The following is a 25,032-nucleotide window of genomic DNA, read 5'->3' as shown; positions in this document are numbered from 1 at the left end:
AATGGATGTCCCACTGTTGTGAGCTCCAGCAGCAACATGCTCCCTGGTATCATCATTCTCATCTTGGAGGCAGCTATTTGATGACAGATATGAATGTTGAACTCATAATTTGTGTAAAACAAGACTAAGCTGCATCAAAATGTATTCCTTGCTGTCATGTTCATGTACTCTGAGCTTTTACCACAGCAGGCCTAGATAGGTGCTTGAAGATCTGGGAATGCAGACCAGGACAGGAAGGATATCCTTTGTGAGTGCAGGAATTTTGTGTAGTCTACTAAGGGTGAAACATAGACCCTCAACAACATTACAATATAAACTGGTTGTTTCTTCCTAATGGCATACATTTCTTGGAAATCTGCTCAGTCATGGACTGAATCTTGGGAGTGGGGTATGCCAGTTACAGTTGAGGTAAGCAGCATTTCTGATGATATATCTTCACAAATTAATCATCCAGTTAGGGTTACAATCAATGGTGGGTGAAGTGGGTCTCATGACCCTGCAGTGGTGGGAAGGAAGGGTTTAAGATTAAGCATAAAACTACTTTACTGTACTGATGGGAATGCATAGACTCTCAGAGCAAGGGTCTGTGGATTTCTTAGTGAAGATCTTACTACATGCCTGTTAAGGCTTGGGTATCAGAAGATCCCATTTGGGCCTTGATCTATGTTATACAACCAGTGACAGAGGGGAGAGGCCGTCCGTCATTGATAGTTCACTTCCTCTTCCCCCTTTGAGCCTCTACCAGGATATGTTGTCTTTAGACAATAGGTGACATTTTCAAAAGCATTAAGTAATTTAGGCTCCTAAGTCTCAAGCGCCTAAGTCATTTTTTAAAAATTGGACTTACACTGTTAAGTCACTGAGGGTATGTCTGCACACTGAATGGCAGTGCGACTCAGAGCCTGGGTCCACAGACTCAGACTGGCAGGGCTCACGCTACGCTGCTAAAATAGCTGTGCAGATTTTATGACTCAGGATGGATCTTGGACTCTGAAGCTCACACCCAACCCTAGACTTCTGGGCTTGAGCTTCAGCTGGAGCTACAACATCTACACAGCTATTTTTAGCCCCATAGTGTAAGCCCAAGTCTGTTGACCCAGACTCTGAGACTTGCTGCTGCAGGCTGCTTCTTGCTGTGTAGACATAGGCTTAGGTACTATTTTACTCAATATCTTTCTTAAGTACAATCCAGTAAAGTAGTAGTCGTGGTTGCTCTGCATATGCAGTGGTATCTGTCCTCAAAAGTTCCTTCCCCCAGCAAAGGCTTGATTTTCAAATTAAAATAGGCAAATGTGCACCTAGTTTACTTGTGCAATTACTGCTGTAAGCCCTATTCTGGTACCTGTGTGAGCAAATACTTTGTTAGGGCCTGTCTACACTGGCAATTTACAGCATGGCAACTTTCTTGCTCAGTGGGTGTGAAAAAACACACCCCTGAGTGCAGCAAGTTTCAGCGCTATAAAGCGCCAGTATAGACAGTGCACCAGTGCTGGGAGCCGCGCTGCCAGCACTGGGAACTACGCCCCTCATGGAGGTGGGTTTTTTAGAGCACTGGGAGAGCTCTCTCCCAGCACTGTGCCGGTCCCACACAAGCCACGTTAAAGCGCTGCCGCATTTAGCGTTGCCAGTGTAGACTAGCCCTTAGATTCTCCTAATTTAGGTTCTAAATGACAGACAATGTGTTTTGACATTTCTATCAACATACCAAAGTAATGCTAACATTTAAACACAATATGCTGATCTACAATAACCCTTTCACATCATACATGTACAATAGACTGGGAATTTTGTTCTCCTATCTTTATAAAAAATATACAATCAAGGAGATACCGTACACACATTTGCATTTGGGATTATTTTACTTGATCTTCCTGCTGAAATCACACCATGCAATCTCTCAACCTAGCTGGATATCCCCAGTCTTCTGTCCAATCATTGTAAAATAATACAATCAATCAGAGACCTCACAGGGAAAATAAGTTTTCTTGCAGAAGCGCCCCTTTTTTCCTCCAAAGAACTAAAAATACTCCACCATTATCAACACTAGTTTCCAGGCTAGAATTACATGCAGTGACTACAGCCTACAAAATCTTTTGACTGATCCAATGAAGTTACACAGACATGTTCACTTATAGTCATGAAAACTATAATAAAACGAATCTGTGCAATATTGCATTTTAAAAGGGTTTAAAATAGTTCTTCTTTAAGATGTGACTACAAAAATGTTGTTTGCCAGTCCATATTTACTGTCTCTCAGTAATTTACATATCAAATGTGCCAGGATAAAAGATAAATTGTATCTTTTTTCTGACTGCCCACCCTACAAACTCAACCTGGGAACTGAAAATCAAGCTACATTTTTTCTTTCTTGTGCTTCTTCATCTGTAAGAGAGATTCCACTGATCAAATTTTGCCCTCAGAGACAGCTGCACGACCCACTGCTCTTCAGTGTAGTCGCATGGTGTAAATGACTGCCTTGTAATTGGAACTTAATAAGCAATTCTGTTTATGATGCACAAGGAGGAACAGAATCCAATTCTGTCTCTCAGCTTTATTGGCTCTGCAGAATAAAAAGTAGTAAAAATTTAATTAAAGTAATTAAATCCAACTCTGAATACACACCAGGAACAGATCTGTTGAGTATAAATGTGTCATTTTTACATTTGTCAACTGTCTCTTTAGGGCCTCTACTTAAGTTCATGTTTATGGGGGTTCAGGAGTGTAACAATATAAAAAATGCCTGACTATAAGGAAACAGCATCTTTTTAATCTCGGTCTACGGCTTGTCTATCTACAGGTTTTGCACCGCTTTAACTATACCAGTTTTGAAGCAGATGCAGTTAAAGCAGTACAGCTCCCTAATGTGAGTGCAGTTATACTTGTATAAAGGAGCTCATACTGGTATAGTTCCAGAGGAATAAGCTATACTGGTATAAACACCTTTATATACCAGCATAACTGCTTCCACCCTAGGAAGTGTACCATTTTAAATCTATCATTGTAAAATCACACCAGTAACCAAACTAGCTGAATCAGTACAAGAACTCTATGTAGACCAGGCCTTAGAAGTACAGAATCAATTAGTAAGACTTGGAGATATTTAAAACTTATTATATTTATATAATGAATGCAACCAAAGCTCAGAATTCCCAGTCTGACATGATGAAGTACTTGCCAAAAAATGAGGCATTTAAAGCAAAATTAAAATCATAATTAGCTCTTAAGTATGTTGCCCTGATTAGGTCCCTGCTTTCTGTGACATTAGGCATAGATATATTTGTACTGTATTGTGAGACTGACTTTTATGTTTAATTTATGTAACTTATGTTTGGTAACAGAATGTCCCTTGTAAATCAATTGCTGCATTCCAGCCTGTCTTAAAATGATAAAAAGTAAAAATTAAGCCATTTCCACTGAGGTACAAACCAAGATAAATTTGCTTCCATCCAGAAATCTTCAAATCAGTGCTGTAGTATCATCTGACTTAAAGGAATGTTCAGTAAGTCCTTTAATCACTATTTCTAGATCCTGAGACTTTGTTAATTAGCACATTGAAGATTTCAGTGTTTTGCAATACCCCTGAGAAAGGATTAAAGTCTGCTCTATAACAACTATGAGTTTTAGGTAAAGGCTCAAATGGCAAACAGACACAGTCTAATTGTTCTCAGGTGAAGACTCACATGGAACAAATCAAGTTCATCTAGGATAACTGATTTAATGCATATCTTTCATTCCCCCAGGGCTGCAAACTATTACCACTTGTTGCAGTAATTATTATTCATAATATTCTAGCCCGCCTCAGAAATGTTTTCTCAATTATTTATACATTAAGCCTTTGAGCTCGGAAAACTAAGTACATAGTGGGCTTCTGTAGGTGCTTTGTTCTACTGTTATCCCATGTTGACTAAGTAGTGCATATCTGCATATGAAAATCAGGAAATTAGATGCAAAATTACCTTAAATAGATAAATCCACTGATCTGTTAATCTAGCTAAGGATGTTCATGGCAGAGGATGCAGGCTATCATAGTAGCCCACAGGCCAAAGCGTCTCACCTTTTCTCCCATAGCATCAAGACAAGCTGTAAGAGCAGATTCAAGTACCTTCATAGAGCTACCACTGGACTCCCTCACTTCAAGAAGCATGTTATCTTGTGTTGAGTGGGAAAAGGGAGAGTGAGACACCAAGCAAGAGCAAAATAAGAACTAAAACCAAAATTTTAAACTGTTAAAAAAAATAAAAGAGAGCGGGAGAGAGTCAGAAAAGCACTAGAGAGAGCAAAAAGTGGAAAAGGTGGCACATCCATCTGATGTAGGGTGTGGTAGCTCCACCAGAAAAAAAAAATTGAGAGGAACTATCCCAGCCACAGCTATTAGCCATAGGAATGAACTGAGAGCAAAATCATGTTCCCACACAGAACCCACTTATCAAATGTAGGTGCCAATCAGCTCTGAGAAGTCATTGTGATAAATTGTTACTCAAACACGAAATAAAATGCTTTCTCTTTGTCATTAAAAGATAACATTTAAGATTACTGTATTCTGACTGACCAATAGGTAGGGTAATATTCAAGACAACTGATGGCAAAGCTGCATTGTTTATCAAACCATATTAAAAATAATATCCATTTGATTATAATTTCATTAAAAAATAGCTATTGACAAAGCAAATATAACCACATCATTGTCAATGGACACACAATCTGCCATTCAGATACTTTACATAGAAAGGGAGTGGACAGAGGCACAGTTGATTCACACTGCTTTTTGTCAGTAACAGTTGTTCCTCCTCTAGCATTCTTTGTTTAATTTCTATAATATGTAATTTTTAATTTTTTTCTCTTTAGGCTCCCTTGCTTTTCTGAAGACCATTACCTTTCACCTGTACTATGCACAATCCAGACACCTTTCCCCCAATCACTGCCTGATTTGCGATATGTGGGAGAAAAAATGAATTGAACAAAAGTTTTCCAGTATTTCTGATTCAACTTTTTAAACCAAACAGCAAGTGAAAGACTCTGGTGACACTGTGAGTGGCTACTTCTGTGATGGGAGGAATGGAGAGAAACAAGGAATTAAATTTGGCATATGATAGTGGGAAACTTGCTTTCTCAATGTCTTTTCAATCCCAGATACCCATCTGTAATATTACCAATCCCTCACATTAAAAAAATCGTAAATCACACCACTCAAAATTATAAGATTGGCTTAAATCCAGGAGATTTAAATTTGGGGCTAATTTTTATTTATTCTCTGGTTTCTGAGCCATTAGGGTGCACTCAGGGGACATTTTCAAGATTTCCTCCACAACCATGAGGATTTTTTTTTAAATGAAAGCTGAGATTTTTACATATTCAGATGGGTTCAGGAGCCAGGATTATAAGAAAATTACACAATATTACAAGGCTCATAATAGAATCACAACAGTTAGCAACACTAATAGGCTGTTTCTTTGCTCTTACACAGTAACACTTTTCTGGTGGCATCAACAGAAATATCTTAAAACCGACTGGGACAAAATGTTTCCTGCTGCCAGAAAATTGCTGCTATGCAGTACAGATGTGATCACACCCAAATTGTGGTGAAAATCAAATACAACACATATCCTGGAATATCTTACTTCTTAATTAAGACATCTGGTTTCTAGAACAGACATCAACATCATATTTTCATGTCTCCATTAATCCAATCTCCAGTTGGATCAAACTAGCTATCTATTACAAGGGTGATTCTATTGCAGAGTCTCCCTCAATTAAGCATCCTAGAATTTACAGCTGCATAGTTCTCTACCTGCACACACACTTGATATGGAATAGGGAGCATTACTTTCCCTAAGAAAGTTAAAGTGGTGAATCACATACTATTGATAATGTGAAAGATATAGATAAAAGAATGTCTCCAAAAACAGATTATAAAGAGAGAATTTCCTCTTAGCCCCAAAAGAAACCAATATGCACATACTTCAGGAGTACAAATTGGTTCCATCCATTCAAGGTGCTGTTCAAGCCTGTCCAACATAGATTGACTGGCATCACAAAAAACACTTAAAGCCATTGTTTCTTAAAGTTTTTTCTTTAATAGGAAAAAATTACAAAAGAAAAGAAACAGCTGATCTCCTAGACAAAACCCGGAAGAAAACTGTCATGTTCTCTGGTCTAACATTTACAATGGAATTCTGACTAGAGATTAGGGTACTTTTAAATCTATTGTAGTTCAGGATATGATGTTAGGGGACAGGGATAGTTTAGTCCACAACATCTATTCATGCGTGCAAAGGAGATCAAGAACTGGAATGAAGAAAACTTTCATACTCCACACTTTTGGATTATTCCTTATGCTAAACTAGCTTATCTTTTGTGTATTACAACTCTTTCACCTGTACTACAACTTTAAACTCGATGACAAACAAATACCACTCAATTTAGTTCCATTAGAAGATGAATACACACATCAGGCTGACTCACTCTCACCACCCTCCAGGCAGCGGCTAAATTTTATATGAAGCCTATTTTAGACACCACTGAAAATGATATTTAACACCTTTTACCCAAATTAGATCACTACCTACTTCACTAGGGATTTAAATAACCACAGATAAATTGAAGAGAATTTGAAGTGAATACCAGGCTTGCCAAAAACCCCAAAATAAACAAAGCAATTAAAATATTCAATTAACTAGGCTTCTTACCTTGCTCTTTTATCTGACGAATTTGCTTCACAGTTTCTTTCAAGATTGCACATTTGTCAGGTTTAAAGTTAAAGTTGTCAATATCATTAAAATTCGCAAAAATCAGCTCTGCAAGTTCTTCTATGTATTTATTCTCCTGCTCACGATTACGTTTCTCAGTGCTTCTTTTAGGGCTGAAAGAGGAGTTTAAAATGTGTTATTTTTAACAACAGTTTATTCACCTTCTGACAGTTCAAAATAGAGATTAGGATTTTGAAGAATATTGAACAACATCAAAGAAATAAAACAAAAAAAACCTCATCGACCTACTGTTTCTTGAGTAGCATCGTCTATGTTAGAACAAATTAATTAGCTCAAAAGTGAACATTTTAAAAAGGACACCATCCACTTGTTTGTTCCCCAGCAGTCAGCTTTTGGAGATGGGGTTCAAAATTTAAAAAAAATATATATACAAAAAAAGTTTAAGCAAAATACAAATGCACTTTCCTGCCATGTTAAGAATTCAAGCAAAACAGCATTTTGTTAGTACTTGAGAAAGTGAAACTGCCCAAAAACAAAAGTTAAACCAACCAACCTATTTCTATTGTCCAACCCATGTGAAATGCAAAGATTAACCACTAGCATAAATGCTGAATACTAAGTTAGGGTTTTTAAATTCTTTCAGTTTTAATAAAGTAATTGAGGTAATTTTTTATTATTATTTTATGTTAGAAGTCTCTAAAATTTCATAAAAGACAAACGGGCAAATCCTACACTGTAGTTTGAGATGATTGAAGAATTACCCTTCATACTGAGTGCCAGAGAAAGCTATTTACTCAAGCTACCCAGGCTTTATTCAGATGGCAACATGAACTGTACCTCCTTTGCATGAGCAGGGTCTCAAAAAATATATTCGATTTATAACAAGGGTTAACAGCTTAGATTTGTCTGAATGGAGTAGTTGTGTAGTGACTCCCTGCTGGAATGAGAATTTAGTTGGCCATTGCCTAACGAGTGTGAAAAGTGTGTGGACTTTATTTATTACTTATAAGAAAAAATATAAAAAGATTGATTATCTTGCAGTAACTGTGGTTCTTTTGTCCATGTGGATCCCACTCTAGATGTGCATGCATGAGATTGGCATCTTTGAACAGCAGCGTCTGTGGGAGCTGCACCCAAGCCCATTGAGGAAAATTTGGGCCCCCTGTCCCCATTTCACTTTACTTCCACAAATGTTTTGGGGGATTCTCTGAGCTCAGGGCCCCAATAAAATTATCTCTGCCTTTCCGCTCCTCTCATCAGCCCTGGCTGCACCTATGCCCTGCATGCCCCCAGGCTCCTCAGCCAATGGATATAAAGGGCACAGCGGCCACAACAGTCCCCCAGTTCCTTCACCAATACAGAATCTCAGCAAATGAGTCTCTGAAATAGCAGAGATAAAGGGTGGGTCATGGGATCCTCACAGACATCTTGAAGAACACAGTTACTGCAAGGTACGTAACTGTTCTCTCCTTTTCATATATTTGTCCATGTGGATGCCACTGTAGGTGACTGGAAGTACCCCACACCGGAAAGGTGGGACCTCCTAGCTGCCACTAACTAAATGATTGTAACGCTGCCTTCCCAAAGCTGATATCTGATCTTTCAGCCAAGTCAAAGGTGCAGTGCTTAACTTAGAGGGGACTACTCCAAGTAGCTGCCTTGCAGATCTCAAATATGGAAATATTTCTGAAACATGCATGAGAGGTAGCTTGAGCTTTAGTTGAATGTGCCTTAATGATTGGTGGCAGGGCTATGCCGGACATGTGGTAGCAGATTGAAGTAAACTGGGTAATCCATTTAGAAATTCTCTGAGAGAAGATGACTTGCCCTTTAGCAGCACTATTTCAAACAACAAAAAAGACTGAGGGAAAGTCTAAAGGATTTTGTCCTACAAACAAACATCTACGTTTCGCTAGGAAAGACTGGGGTTTTGGAAAGAACACTGGAAGATTAATTAACTGGTTTAAAAAGAAATCTGAAACAACTCTTGGAATAACTTTAGGATGAGGTCTCAACATCACCTTGTCTCAGTGAAACGGGGTAGAAGGAGGAGGATCCAGCCATGAGGGCTTGGAGTTCACTGTCCCAGGTGGCTGATGTAACAACCACCAAAAAAGGCAGTTCTGAGAGTAAGAAGGTAAAAAGAACATTCAGAAAGGGGTTCAAAGGGTCTCCTCATAGGACCAGTGAGGATGATGTTGAGATCCTAAGACAGAGGGGGGCTTCCTAACTGATGACTATTTCCCACAGTATATTCTACTTGTGGAGGGTTTCATGCTTTGCAACAGAATTTCTCGTATCTGTAGTGAACATTGTCTGCCATTAGCAGCCAACATGCAGGCTCCTAGGTGCAGTGAGATTTTGGGTCTGGATATAGAATTTGTCTCCGGTTCTGAGATATGTGTGGACAGTCCAGAAGTGCTACTGGGTGCAGAGTTGACATTTTAAGTGTTGCGGAATCAGTACCAGATTGAGTAGGGATCAAAGTAGCCCTAGGGCCTTTTGGTGGTGAGCCAAACATTGAACCAATGTTGCTTGCTTCTGTAGCATGAAAGGGCTTTGTACTCAGTTCTCAGGAACAGAGTGAAGGCAAATAGCTCTTCTTAGACTTTCCCTTTCTTTGGAGAAGATGACAGTTGCCAGGAACCACGTTTGGTCCACTCCTGTGATCTATCTTGCCTCAGTGCAGTACCAGTCTTTAGTGCCTGGAACTAGCCACAGATGCTGAGGTGGTCTTTGGCAGCCATGTCTTTTGACTTGTCAATGGTGCCAGTCAGACGTCTTACTATACCAGTCTTGGGAGTTGGATCCTGGCTGACAGGGACACAGAGAGATTGAAACTTGGAAGTAGAAGGTCCCATCTTAAGAGACTGATGCCTATTATTCTAGGTCAAAACTGTCTCTCATAGACTGGTCTGGTATACATAATTTCAGCAGAATGTCACTGGATTTTCTTGTTCTTGAGAAGGATTGGCGGACAGAGCACTGGTCAGGTACACAGTTTTCACTGGGTCAAAATTAACCATGATTGTAACAATCTACAAGAGTGGGTGAGACTGTCACAAGATGGGCAGGTTTGAAGCCCGAAGGCTTTGAGTCCACTATTGAAGTGATTGTGGCACAGCACACCAAGGGGGAAAACAGGGAGTGTGTTTACTTGGGGCTTTTTTTGGGGCAAGGAATACATTTAAGGGAAAAAAATTTAAGAATGCTTTGGGGAGATTTATAGGAAAATTAACCCTAATTGGTTAAATTTATAGAAAATGTGCTACAGATAAAGGAATAACAGAATAGGAAATCTTAGAGGCAATAGAAAGTATAAAAAGTGGTAAAATTCCAGACTGATGGCTTTCCAGGTGAAGTTTACAAGGTATTTAATAAGTTATTAGTGGGTTACTTGTGGGGTACCTTCAATGCCATTCTTTTAGGGAAGAAACTTCCACAAACCTATGAAAAGAAACTACTGCTGTTGTTCTCCCTAAAGTTGAAAAAGACCATACCTTATGCAGCTCTTATAAGTTCATGACATAAACAACTTAGCAAAACTACTAGTGAGCCAACAGCAGTCCATACTCTCAGTTTTTATATACTAAGGCTGTCAAGCGATTAAAAAAATTAATCATGATTAATCACACTATTAAACAATAGAATACCATTTATTTAAATATTTTTGGATGTTTTCTACATTTTCAAATATATTAATTTCAATTACATCACAGAATACAAAGTGTACAGTGCTCACTTAATATTTATTTTTTATTACAAATATTTGCACTGTAAAAAACAAAAGAAAATAGTATTTTTCAATTCACCTAATACAGCAACTCCTCACTTAACGTTGTAGTTATGTTCCTGAAAAATGCGATTTTAAGTGAAATGATGTTAAGCAAATCCAATTTCCCCTAAGAATTAATGTAAATGGGGGGTGGGATGGTTTAGGTTCCAGAGAAATTTTTTTCACCAGACAAAAAGACTATAGATAGATAGATAGACAGACACACACACACACACTATAAGTTTTAAACAAACAATTTATTACTGGTACACAGCGATGATGATTGTGAAGTCAGAGGGTGGGATATTTCCCGGGGAATGCCTTACTGCTAAATGATGAACTAGCAATTGGCTGAGCCCTCAAGGGTTAACTCGTTGTTAATGTAGCCTCACACTCTACAAGGCAGCATGAATGGAGGGAGGGGAGACAGCATGGCAGACAGACACAGAGACACACGCCGTGTGTGTGTGTGTGTGTGTGTGTGTATGTGTGAGATGCGCAATGCTCCTTTAAGTATGCTGACTCCACTCTAAGCACACTGCCTTTTTAAGTTGGTCAGCGAGCTGAGATAGCAGCTGCTGCCAGGAAGCTCCCTCTGTCCTGAGCCCTGTCGTGTCCTCCCCTGCTCTATGGAAGATGGAGTAAGCAGGAGCAGGGGGGGAGGGGGACACCCTGACATTAGTTCCTCTCTTTGCCCCCCCCCCACTCCGCACAGCAAGCAGGAGGCTCCGGGGAGCAGCTCCAAGACAGAGGGCAGGTGCAGCACATGGCAATAGGGGGCAGGCAGCCGGCAACTGATAGCCTGCTGGGCAGCTGCCGCACAGGGAACTTAGGGGAACGGGGAGCTGATGGGGGGCTGCCGGTCCACCCTGGTGCCAAGTCCCCACCAGCTAGCTGCAATGGGCTGCTCTTCCCGCAAGCAGTGGACAAAGCAGGCGGCTGCCAAATGACATTATAAGGGAGCATTGCACAACTTTAAACGAGTATGTTCTCTAATTGATCAGCAACGTAACAACGAAACGTTAACTGGGACGACTTTAAGTGAGGAGTTACTACAAGTACTGTAGTGCAATCTCTTTATCATGAAAGTTGAACTTACAAATGTAGAATTATGTATAAAAAAACTGCATTCAAAAATAAAACAATGTAAAACTTTAGAGCCTACAAGTCCACTCAGTCCTACTTCAACCAAACGCTCAGACAAACAAGTTTGGTTACAATTTGCAGGAGTAATGTAAACAAGAAGCGGGCAGCAATATCACCTGAAAGTGAGAACAGGCATTCGCATGGCACTGTTGTAGCTGGCGTTGCAAGATATTTAGGTGCCAGGTGCGCTAAAAATTCATATGTCCCTTTATGCTTCAACCACCATTCCAGAGGACATGGGTCCATGCTGATCACGGGTTCTGCTCGATAATGATCCAAAGCAAAGTGGACAGACGCATGTTCATTTTTATCATCTGAGTCAAATGCCACCAGCAGAAGGTTGACTCTCTTTTTTGATGGTTCGGGTTCTGTAATTTCCGCATCCAAGTGTTGCTCTTTTAAGACTTCTGAAAGCATGCTCCACACTCCCTCCCTCTCAGATTTTGGACGGCACTTCAGATTTTTAAACCTTGGGCGAGTGCTGTAGCTATCTTTAGAAATCTCACATTGGTACCTTCTTTGCATTTTGTCAAATCTGGTGTGAAAGTGTTCTTAAAACGAACATGTGCTGGGTCATCATCCGAGACAACTATAACATGAAATATATGGCAGAATGCGGGTAAAACAGAGCAGGAGACATTGAACTCCTCGGAGGAGAATTGTGTCACAAATTTAATTAACGCATTTTTTTTTTTTAACAAGCATCATCAGCATGGAAGCATGTCCTCTGGAATGGTGGCCGAAACATGAAGGGGCATACGAATGTTTAGCATATCTGGCACATAAATATCTTGCAACGCCAGCTACAAAAGTGCCATGGAATGCCTGTTCTCACTTTCAGGTGACGTTGTAAATAAGAAGCAGGCAACAATATCGCCCATAAATATAAACAAACTTGAATAAGAAGTAGGACTGAGTGGACTTTTGGCTCTAAAGTTTTACATTGTTTTGTTTCTGAGTGCAGTTATATAATAATAATAAAAAAAAAATCTACATTTGTAAGTTATACTTTCACGATAAAGAGAGTGCACTACAGTACTTGTATGAGGTGAATTGAAAAATACTATTTCTTTTATCATTTTTATAGTGCAAATATTTGTAATCAAAAATAATATAAAGTGAGCTCTGTACTTTGTATTCTGTGTTGTACTAGAAATCAATATATTTGAAAATGTAGAAAAACATCAAAAATATTTAATAAATTTCAATTGATGTTCTATTGTTTAACAGTGCTATTAATTTTTTTAATCACAATTAATTATTTTTGAGTTAATCGCATGAGTTAACTGCGATTAATCGACAACCATAATATAAACCCAAATCAAACTGTATTCGTTCAGGATAGACAAATGTTAGACAATATTCAGAGAGTACTTGAAATCATCCATAATGCCAGATCAAAAAGATCCATTTCTTTTGTTATCACTTGATCCAAAGAAAGCTTCTGATAGACTAGAGTAGAGCTTTTTGTTTCAAGTCCTGTCCCAGATGAACATTGGTCCCTTAGTTCCTTAAATGGATAAATGTTCTTTATATCAGTCAAAAGCAGTGGTGCAACTTAACGGGATTAAATCTTTCCTGTTTGAATTACACAGAGGGAGTAGGAGCAGATGTCCATTGTCTTCTTTACTTTTTTCATTGGCCACATAGCCTTTTTCACAGAAGATAAGGAATAATGAATTTATCACAGGAATGAAACTTGAAGGAACACATAAAAAAATAGCTTTATAAATGCCGATATATTATTTTTATCTAACCCAAAAGTTTCCCTAAAATTAGTGTCTAAGGAAAATCCATGACTTTGGGAAAGCATTTAAAGTACGTTATGCCAAATCTGAAATGCTAGCTATAAAATTTGCCAGATCCTCAGAAGTCATTCCTCTAGAAAACATTTGGGTAAAAATGGTCAACAAATTCTGCAAGAACCCTGAGAATTCAAATCTCAAACAGTGTAGAAGAACTCTATGATTTAAATGTCAAACCACTACTTCAGCAAATGAAAAAAACCTGGAGTGTGTAAGGGGAAGTATATACTTTCTTGGTTTGGAAGAATAGCCTTTAGTCAAAATGAACATTTAATCCAGGATATCTTTCTTGTTTCAAAATCTTTATGTAATCATCCCAGATAACATCTTAGTAGGAATACAGAGGATGTTGTTAGAATTTATATGAAACCAGAAAAGACCAACTGCGTGCAGCTATTTTGTACAGACCAATTAAACAGGATGGACTAGCTGTTCCAAATATTCTATGGTACTAACAAGTCAGCCAGCTCAAAGCAGTAATGGATTGGGGTTCTCTAACTCAGCCAAACACTGGGTCTTCATTGTGGTGGTGTAACTATTGCTAGACTACCATGGATTAATTCTAAAAAATCATGCTCTCTGGAAATTTATACACATCCTTTAGCAAAGGCTACTCCATGGGTTAGGGATAGAACTAGAGATAAGATAAACTTTTCTCCCGCACCAATGACAACCATTGCAAATAATCCAGATCTTAACCCAAATTATGAACCACAAAGTTTTAAAGATTAGGAGAACCAGGGAATGACTATTCAGTAAAGAAACTTTTCAAACCTATTTAGCGATCAAAACTAACTTGAAATGAATGGCCCATTCTCCCTTTGTACCAGTACTTTCAAGTTAGGGAATACGTTGTTTTGTACAAAAATCTTACGTTAGTAGAAGCAATGGTCAATTAGGGGGGAAAATATAACTAATTTGTAACAATCTTTGCAGATCACTTTCTTAGCAAAAAATATCTATAAATGATACACTGGGAAAAGGAACTGGATAGACAAATTACACCAGAGGAATAGGATTTGATCTGGAAAAGAGGACCAGCAACCTCAGTCTGTAGCATGATCAAAGAATATTTCTTTAAAATACTGCTTCCTTATACCAGTCAAATAAAAAAAAAACCCCACAGAGATTGAATGGGGACAAATGTTGGCGATGTGGTGGTGAAAGAGAAGTCTGTATGCATTAATGGTGGACATGCTTTCCCAAAGTAATGATTTTCTTTAGACATTGATGCTATCTATAAACAAATATCAACAATTGTTGGATATTTATTACCAAATGATCCTTTAGTAATCCTCCTGGGGCTTCCTAGCAGACAGACATGGTCACACAAAGAGAAATTAAGAATTAGTCTTTCATCTGCAGTTCTGCAGAAAAGGACCTAGGGATTACAGTGGACGAGAAGCTGGATATGAGTCAACAGTGTGCCCTTGTTGCCAAGAAGGCTAACGGCATTTTGGGCTGTATAAGTAGGGGCATTGCCAGCAGATCAAGGGACGTGATCATTTCCCTCTATTCGACATTGGTGAGGCCTCATCTGGAGTACTGTGTCCAGTTTTGGGTCCCACACTACAAGAAGGATGTGGAAAAATTGGAAAGAGTCCAACGGAGGGCAACAAAAATGATTAGGTGGCTGGAGCACATGACTTATGAGGAGAGGCTGAGGGAACTGGGATTGTTTAGTCTGCAGAAGAGAAGAATGAGGGGGGATTTGATAGCTGCTTTCAACTACCTGAAAGGGGGTTCCAAAGAGGATGGATCTAGACTGTTCTCCGTGGTACCTGATGACAGAACCAGGAATAATGGTCTTAAGTTGCAGTGGGGGAGGTTTAGGTTGGATATTAGGAAAAACTTTTTCACTAGGAGGGTAGTGAAGCACTGGAATGGGTTACCTAGGGAGGTGGTGGAATCTCCTTCCTTAGAGGTTTTTAAGGTCAGGCTTGACAAAGCCCTGGCTGGGATGATTTAGTTGGGAATTGGTCCTGCTTTGAGCAGGGGGTTGGACTAGATGACCTCCTGAGGTCCCTTCCAACCCTGATATTCTATGATCTTCTGGAACCTGCTACGCTACCAGAAAAATAAAAATAATCCAACTCTAAAAGAATGGTTCTGAATAATAAGGAATGTTATGGAAAAATTAATGCCCAAATTACGCACCCAGCAAAACAGACAAATTTGGTTAACTTTTATTCAATATTCAAGACAAAGTATATTTCACCTGTAAAAAAACCAGCAAACTTGTCCAATTTTTTTAATATTAATATTTGCTAGACATGCTTGGTCTCAGTAACTTTAATAAACCCAATTTAATAAAATCACCAGAAACAACTTGTTGTGGGTAGTATAAAGATGCTCACTCTTGTATATGGTATGATTATATTACTGTATGACATTTCCCTAAACAAAAGCTCACTGTTGTAATGATTCTTGTTTTGTCACAGCAAGGATTTGTAAGCCTGTTAAAACTTCCTAAACAAAACAAACAAAAAAAGAAACGAAAAAGAAAACGAGAAACTGCGCTAAGGGGCAACTGGCAGACATAGCCTGATTCTGTCTCGCTGCTATGAATGGGAGAGGGAACTGACGGACAACTGTGGCCATTTTGCCCTTTATGCACTCACAAGGGAAGCTTAGAGAGGCATACAGGGTGCAGGTGTGCCCTGACAGAAACTGGTGTTCAGAGATTTCAACCTTGTGCACATGAGGTGCATGCACACCTAGAGTAGGAGCCACGCAGACAATACTTGAAAGAGAAGAATATTTAGTTTTTATGTAATCATCTACTTCTTCAAAATATTAATGAACCACTTCTTCAAAACACAAGTGAACTAACCTGGGTCCAAGCTGATCAGGGCATTCCTTGCGCTTTCTTGACTCTGCCCTGGATGGGTCAGAGGAATTTTCTCCCATCCCACTCATCTTGAACACATATCAGCAACTAAAAAAAGAAGGGGGAAAGGGTTTGAGTAGATGGACATCTTTTCTTCTTGTCTATAGTTAAATGAAACATAACTGACCTAAAAAGCTTTAATTAAAAAGTTAAAATATCAAGTTACACAAGTCTGCATGCAGTATCATGGAATGAGTATGTCAGTAACAATTGCTATAACCAATGAACACACGTCTAATTTTGGATGTAGAGTTATTAAATCTACTTCAGAGGGTAAATAACCTGTAAAATCATAATGCATTAGAGCAACACACACACACTGGTAATATTTGTATCACAGTAATGCCTAGAAGCCCCAGTGAAGAATCAGCAGAGCCATGAGCGGATACAAAAATTTAGATCCACATTCAATCTGCATCCATAGTAACTAACCACCAGCATCCTCTAGAACAGCAGTTCTCAACTAGACATCCATGACTCCCTGGGGAACCACCAACCAGTTTCAGGGGGTGCACGCCCCACGGGGCTTCAGGTTCCACCCCTGCCGTGGGTGCCAGGGCTCGGAGCTCCAGCTGCGCAGGGGGTACCAGCCCCTTGGACCCCCTGTGATGAGGCGGACTAGGTTCAGAGGCCCGGTGCCGGAAGACAGCTCGCCTCAGAAAAGGGCATAGAGAGGTTTAAGTGGTGTATAAACTTCATAAGGGCTCTCTGCATGAGGGTGACTTTCACCCCTATTCCTTGGGACTGAAGTAGCAAAAGACTAAGCCTCCTCTAAAGCAGCTTTGCACAGTCTTAAGACTAGAATTCTTGTGGCAGTCTACTTTGTGAGAAAAGAAAAGGATGCTTCTCTTTGCAACCTCATACTGCTGGGCTCAATTTCCTACTAGAAAACCTTTTTTGAGACGAGAATTGTCAGTTCCGAAATTTCTTTGTTACCTATTGGTTCCAAATTTAATAGGATGCCACTGTATAAATATCTCAGAAATCCACAAAGCACTATATCAAACAATTCAAAATTCCCACCACAGTTAATGTACCAGTTTGTACGCATGACGATAGAACAACAAGCACTACTAAGTTACAGACACTAAAGAAACCCCTTGTAACATTTTCATCCACAAAACAAAGCTTTGGGGCCTTTTGAGATGCTATACTAAATCTGGCATTAGTAATATTCAAGTTTTGCCAACCACCTGAATAAGTTTTTGCCCACATCTTGTGTAGAAGTATTAGTAGGATATGCAGTACACTTTAGTTTTTTGGATTTTAGTCTTCTTTTGATAGTGGAGCCCTTCCTTAACAAATACAATAAAAATGGTGCAAGAAATCTGGTCAACTTTCCAAATTTAGGAAGAAATAAAAATGATCACCTGTGTTTATTTTTCTTAAACAGCTATAGGACTGTCATGACCCAGATCTAAAATTATCTTTCCTTACAAAAATTAAAATATCGGGTTTGCAGCTGCAGAACTTTTAATCATGTTACTGTCAAATATTGATAGAAAAGGCTAATTGACAACTTGTAATTCCACATCACTGGAGACATCATTTGATCAGATTCTAGGACAAGATAGGTCAGGATTCCCTTTGCTAGCACTTAAAAAATTTGGTCCTTGTGATAGGGTGTACCAGGTCTGTTGAGGCCCTCCGGAAGGCCCTGCAGTCCTTACCATACCATGCCCCCCCAAAAAGGCCAGTAGAGCTGGGTCCTCTAAACTGCAGGGGAGGCAGCCAATCAGAGCCTAGCAGGCTCATATGAAAGGAGTTGCAGGACCTGGAAAGCTCAATTGCTGGCTGGAGCCAGAGGAGGAAAAATGGTATTCCTGGGTGTCTGAAGAAAGTACAGCAGCTGGACAGAGCAGTCGCTGGCTGGGACCAGAAGGAGTGAAAGGCTGGGAGATTCCATAGGTAAAGAGATTGGGGAGAAACCCTGGGATAGGACTGTGAAGTTCTCCAGCCACTGAGGCCTGGGAGAAAGAACCCTGAGAGAACAGGGCAAGGACCATGGGCGGTGGGTGACCTGCCAGCTCGGGGAGGCTGGCCTCTGGCCAGCCCCATCCCTCCCCTCCCCTGCTGAAGCACAGAGCCGCCCCTCCCAGAGCGCCGGGTGGGTGGTGCGTGGCTCCCCGAACCGCCAAGCGTCAGGTGGGCGATGCATGTCCCCGAGCGCCCCCAGCCCCCACCGAACACAGGGCAGGCAGCGCCCCCAGCCCACCCCCTCCCCAAGCAGCCCCAGCCACCCCAAATCCTGGCCACGGCCACCCTAGCCCAAGCCCCAACATGCTTCCCTAGAAATAGCCAGCCTGCCTGGGCTGGGGCCAAAGAGGAAGGGCAAGCCAGAGGGAGCCTTCTGAGCAGATTGTGGGCAAGGCCACACCAGGTGGTTTGGGGAGACGTAGCCTCCCACAGCCTACAATACACACCACCCATGGCAAAGACTGTTAACAGACTCTCTTGGTAAGAAGAGGAGAGACCCTGCTTAAACAGGGAACATGCCAAGGACCTAAGAAGCTGATGGGACAGAGTAGGAAGCAGCCCAGGGAATGCAGCAATAGCCGTTAATGAAGGAAGCAGGATGTGGCTGTTAGTCATAGGTCCCTGGGTTGAGACCCAGAGTAGTGGATGGGCCCATGTCCCCCCACCAGCCACAGGCAGAGTGGCCAAAGGTTGAGGAAGCAACAAGTTTCATTTGGAGCCCGAGAAAGGGGCAGTACCTGATGTGGTTACATTAATCAGGCCCAGAGATGGGCCTGAGGGCCTTAAGGAAGGGCCAACCGTTTGTTGGATTGGGTTACTGTCTGTTTTGTTTGTTTCACATACAGACCGCGTGTGACTCAGCTGGAGGGCTGAGTCGCTGAAGACCTACTGCAAAGTAGAGAGTGGAGGCAAGAACCTGGCCAGCAGGAGGTGCTTACAAGGGGCAAGTAGCCACACCATTACAGCCCTGTACCATCCATTGTTTCCTATGCACAAACCTGCCAGTGCCTCAATGCCTGCTGGACTGTTCAATTATTCTGTTCCTTGACAAGCGAGAATCAAACTTCAAACATAATTTAGCCAGAATTGGTATATTTTTATATTATGTAACAGAATGACCAAAAAGGCGGTTTTGAAAAACTTTTGGCATAAGGGAATCCAGTCAATCAAGATCTTTAGAGAAGTCAAAATACAGATAGGTTATTTTCTCATTTCTAAAGAGGCTAGTTTATAGTTTTGGAGACCAAAACGCTCAAGGGAAGTTTCCATAAATTCTCTAATTCAAATGAACAAGCAATGCCTGAAATGGTTTAATGTAAATTAGAGAACTGTGGAGACTTCCAGAAGCTCCCTCCACCCAACAAGAGGTGGGAGAGTTGTGGAAAACAGACCAGGTAGCAAATAGCAGCATGACCATATTATCCCCGAGATGACAAGAAAAGGATGTGCATCCCTTTGCGTAAGTAGCAGGCTGAGGAGCTGGAGCATAGACACTAACAAAGTGGCCCCCAAAGTCTGCTTATATTCCTAATTAGAAAATCTTAATAAAGAATCATAAGAACTTCTTTCCATATGAGCTAGTTTGGAGAGAAAGATCCTCAGATTATAAGAATCACCTTCCTCTAGTGTACGTATAGAGCAAGTCCCAAAATCAACTGGAATGTTGCTTTCAAGGCTAAAATAATCCACAATGAACTAGTCTTAAAAAAAGAAAAAAAAAATACAGACTCCTTCAATTAGGAAATTAAAGGCTAGCTGTTCAGCACAAGAGTATGAACCCCAGATCTGATTCAATCCATATTAATACAAAAATGAACAACAAGCAGTAAGAACGGCTACACTGGGTGAGACCAAAGGTCCATCTAGCCCAGTATCGTCTTCCGACAGTGGCCAAAGTCAGATGCCCCAGAGAGAATGAACAGAACAGGTAATCATCAAGTGATCCATCCCCTGTCACCCATTCCCAACTTCTGGCAAACAGAGGCTAAGGACGCCACCCCTGCCCATCCTGGCTAATAGCCATTGATGGACCTATCCTCCAGGAATTTATTTAGGGTTTTTTTTTAATCCAGTTATAGTCTTGGCCTTCACTACATCCTCTGGCAAGGAGTTCCACAGGTTGACTGTGTGTTGTGTGAAAAAATACTTCCTTGTGTTTGTTTTAAACCTGCTGCCTATTGAACATATACTCAAAGTTATTGTTGTAACAGTCTCTCATAATGGGGGTCCCCTGAAGAGGGATGGGCAAAGTGGATGAGGTTTAGGGAGCGTCTGGAACTGGATAGAATATCCAGTATCTATGATTTCCAAGGTTATATTGTTCCAGGTTTCCTCAAAATAAAACAGTCTCCAAACATGGTGGGGAAACAGAATAGTTCCTTTATGATTGCTTCTGAACAGTTCCTGATTGAACCATCGTCTACCTCGAGGAACGCATTTGCCATGCTGATGCAGTAACTGAAGAAGCTGAGGGTCTTTTTATAATGAAAACATTGTTTTTTTCCTGATGGCTCAGAAAGTCTTTGAGAAGGATGGTAATAGGAAAATGCTGGAGCCTGTCTGGGAAAAGTCTGATGCTTAGACTGTTTCTTTCTGGGTTGATACTCCCAGTGATCTTAGCGTGGCCTGAAAATCTTTCACGGAGTGCAAGGCATTGTCTGTTTTGCAGCTAAATAGATGAGAATCCTCAAAGAGAAGAACTTCAGTTGTGTTCTGCACTTCCTGGGGAACTCCTCGGGATTGCAATGATGATACTTGCCCCATTGTCACAGCAGTTGCCATTGACTTTGCTGCTGTGTCCGGAGCATCTGTGGCAGCTGGCAGTGAGGTTCATGCCACTAACTGCTCCTCAGCAATAAGAAATCATAATTCCTCTCGATTCCTGCAGCAGCCGGTCAACAAAGTCTGATACCTTATGCCAACTAAGGAAGTCATATTTGGAGAGGAGTGCCTGGTAGCTGGTAATTCATAACTGGGGGCTGTCAAAGGAATAGTTCTTCCTCCCAAAGATGTCCAGAAGTTTAGGTTCATTTCATCTGGAATGGACTTGCAGCTATGTTTCAAGTGCTTCTGGGCAGCAGTGACCACAAGTGACCCAAGTATGAGGGTAATCATAAAAATACTCAATCCCAAAGAAGGACCTTGGTTCTTCCTATCTGCTTTCCTTGATGTTGGAGGTAAGATGGCTTGTAACTGCCACACCAGTTCTAACAGGCCTTTGTTAACTGGCATTGTCAGTCTTTCCAGTAACAAAATGTGCAAGGTGTCTAATAACTTCTGTGGTTTTATGTATACAACCTCCACTGAAATCTCTAATGTTTCATCCATTCTTCTAAGAAGACCCTGAAAAATTTTGTAGTAATCAGGATGTGATGGTGTAGATGAGACTGCAGACTCATCAGGTGATGATAAAGGAATGGCAGGTACGGCGAGTTCAATAGGATGATGTTGTTCTTCATGAGAGGCCTGTAGTTGTGATGGCTGAGCATGGGACACCTGTGGCTGATAAGGCTGAACTCCTCTACACACCATAAGATGGGATGGTCTGATCCTGGAGTGGGTAGAGAATGCCCTTCTAAGGTGATGAGGGCCCCAAGGAGCCCAGTAAAGCACAAGTGAGGTCCACAGGCAAACTGTGTAGAAGGCCAACGGGGTACTAGGCAGAACATCCCTTCCTATATCCCTATACTTAAGTTGATACACATATGCCCTAAACTCCCTCTTAGAGATACCGGAGACTTGGGAATAACTAGAAGAACATTCTCTACTCTGGTTTGAGGCTCATGAGAAGAAGGAAGGAATATTTCCCCTCTAGTGCTGGAGCAGACCTAGCAGGAGTCCTTGTAATTTCTTTTGGGACATTTCTTATATGCACGCAATACCGACATTGGAATTCTCTCTGGTGATGAAAGGATGGACACTATCAAATTTCTTGCTGCCAATAGAGTTGGTACCACTGACATTAAACAAGTGGCCTTTGGTGCCGGAACAGACTGTGCAGATGACATTTGTATTAATGGAGCCAGTATTCATATGGATAGCTCTATGGTCATTGCCAAGAGCCCAGAAGGCAGCATTGCACCAATAGTGCGGACAACTGTGAGGGGCTGTTCTTTAGCTGGTACAGATGAATTTGGCAGAGGGACCATAATCAGGCCTTGTGCTATCCCTTGACAAGGTTGAATAAGGTGATCTCTGCCTCTTTTTCTTAGAGGTCCCTCAGATGGTGACCTGCACTTATGATTTTTAAAAAAGCACTGATGTCTTACCCCCCTCGGACAAGGACTTGGGAGGTTGAACCGCTGCAGAGTACACTGAAGAGGTAGAAGCCCAGGAACTGGAAGCAGAGCCAGTGCTCACCAGTGCACTCTTGGAAGAAGATTGCTGGATTGTGGCTCCTGTTTACCTGGATCTGGGGCAGGTCTCAAAGATTTATCCAAGAGAAAATGTTTCAAGTAGGTGTCTCACTTTTTGAATTCATTTTAAAAACAAACAACAAATAGAGCATTTGCTTATGATGTGTCCTTCACCTAAACAACAAACTTTTTGAGTGGCTATTATTAAGGGGTATAGCTGCCTCACTTGTTTGTTCATCCATGAACACCCGGTACAGGGTAAAAGAAAAAAGGGCAAAAAAAATGTTACTCAGTAGGAAACCTAATAACCAAACACTAACATAACTGTATATACTTTAATATAACTATCCTAAAAGCTATCTACTCAATTTTTAGAACTAGCTATACAAATATGTCAGAGTAAAAGGACACTGTTTAAAGTTCTCTTTCAGCTATTGGAGGTAAGAAGGAACTGAGAAGTAGTTGGTGCTGCTCTGCCCTTTTATGCCTTCAAGAGGTGGATCCAAGGGCACTTAGAGCACAGGAATGGACCAACAGACGCTGAGGGCCAAAAGATGCTGATCTCTGGTATTTACATACTCAAGACAAGCACTTGAAGAAGCTGGTTGGTCTGGAAAGGGTTATCAGCTTTCATAAAATTATAGCATAACTCAGAGTGTCAATCACAATAAGTCTAGCTGAAGATATGTACAAATGTGCACACTGTCTCCCAAGACAAATTAATAGATTCCAAAGCCAGAAGGGACCATTGTGATAATCTAGTCTGACCTCTTGTATAACAAGGCCATAGAATTTCCCCCCAAATAATTACTGGAGCATCTCTCTACTGAAGTGTACTGCAATACTGGGGTGGCTAATATAATCCATCTGTATCGCAAGCATATTCACAAAGTACTGCTGTACTCGCAGCACATTTAATCACTGCAAGAGAAGCCTGCAAAGAAGTCTCAGTTGCTAAAAGTGAGCCAAGAAAAGAGAAACGTACCTAACAGACCCTTAAGAGAACTTTGACACTAACTAAAAATGATTTGAGGCAGTATCAGTTCAAAACGTGTATGATGGAGATCCTGAACCAGCCTCGATGGCTCCATTCCAATAGAAACCTTATTTGCTGATCAAGGTAAAAAAAAAAAAAAACATGGAAGCTGAACATTTCAGATATTATTTGGTCTGTGCATGAAACTCAACTGATGCCTCAAAGGGTCCAAAAACTTTTGAAAGCTTAGGGGAGTCCCTGCCTACTTAATGCTATAAGTACAAACTCCAATAGTAGAAATCAGGTCAATGCTATCTTCAGAGAAATTCCTTTACACAAAAACATAAGATCACAGAATGATTTTCAGACTTTTAGTGGGTATTCTGAAAAGTAATAAACGTTAAGGACACAGGTGGGATCTCAGAAAATATGAAAAAGCAACTAAGAATATGTACAAGGGGGATCACCTCACATAGGGTATTGAGCTTACGTCTAAGAAAACTTGAACTATTTCTGGGGGATTAAAGTTCAGTTTGAGACAGCACACACTGCCAAGTCAGATTCTGCTCTCAGAATAACACTGGTGTAATTCTAGAGGAATTCCACTGGAGTCTTTGCAGTCAGTTCTTTGGAGGGAACCATATAAATTACAACTGTATCTCCCTGTAAACCAATTCAAGGAAAATGTGGTATCATTTACCAGGAAACTAGCTACCCTCTGCCTCCTCCCCCAAGTTAAATATAATAATCAGTTTTGAACAAATAGTTTGTATTTTACTTTCACCTACTCACGATAGGTTTACAAACCAGTAAATTTGTTTCATAGCAGCATTATCAGCTTGCTCTTTGAATGAATTTGTGTAAGTGGAGAAGGGTTGTTTTTTAAAAAAAAATCATCATAAAGTTTTTTAAAAGGCTTCTTTGGAAATCCACAATCTACAAGCATTCCTCCCCCCCTCCAGCCCCCAAACATTAAATCTCTTGCCCACATTCATTATACTTTATACCACCTCCTCCTTCCTGGTTATTTATTGTTATTAATTTTTATAGCATCCAAAGTTGTGTTGGGCATTTCACAGAAGACAGAAAGCTCAGGTCCCCGACTGAAAAACACTACAACTAAAATTTACTTTTCAGTATAAATTCTTTAGACACTAACCTAGAGGGGGGGAAATCTAAAAATTTTAAACATATGTTTTTAAAATGTTCTTCCTAGTCTCTCTCAAAACACCATTGCCTGTACCAGTAAATACCAGATCAGAAAACACAGAATTCAAACTTGCAAGCCCTAAATCTGTCCTAGATACATGGGAACTCAAACTAAAGTAACTGAGAGCAGATTACTTTTACAAGCTGTAGACCAAATCTTACAGTCTTTATTCAGACAAAACTCCCATAGTC

General features: G+C 40.5%; 1 protein-coding gene across 3 annotated transcripts in view; it reads right to left on the bottom strand.

Annotated features, from left to right (window-relative positions):
* The window catches only part of NCOA2 (nuclear receptor coactivator 2), a 262,494-nt gene that overhangs the window by 98,664 nt on the left and 138,798 nt on the right, over positions 1–25,032 (bottom strand). For all 3 annotated transcript variants that reach the window (XM_054017501.1, XM_054017500.1, XM_054017499.1), the window contains 2 exons: positions 16,267–16,371; positions 6,687–6,859 (listed from right to left, as the gene is read on the bottom strand). In XM_054017501.1, coding sequence (XP_053873476.1) covers positions 6,687–6,859; positions 16,267–16,352 — 259 coding nt within the window. In that variant the 5' untranslated portion in view covers positions 16,353–16,371. The remainder of the gene's footprint in view (positions 1–6,686; positions 6,860–16,266; positions 16,372–25,032) is intronic.

This window comes from Malaclemys terrapin, chromosome 2, assembly GCF_027887155.1.
Source record: "Malaclemys terrapin pileata isolate rMalTer1 chromosome 2, rMalTer1.hap1, whole genome shotgun sequence".
In the NCBI taxonomy this organism is placed as follows: domain Eukaryota; kingdom Metazoa; phylum Chordata; order Testudines; family Emydidae; genus Malaclemys; species Malaclemys terrapin.
This window is presented reverse-complemented; position numbering and strand designations above follow the sequence as displayed.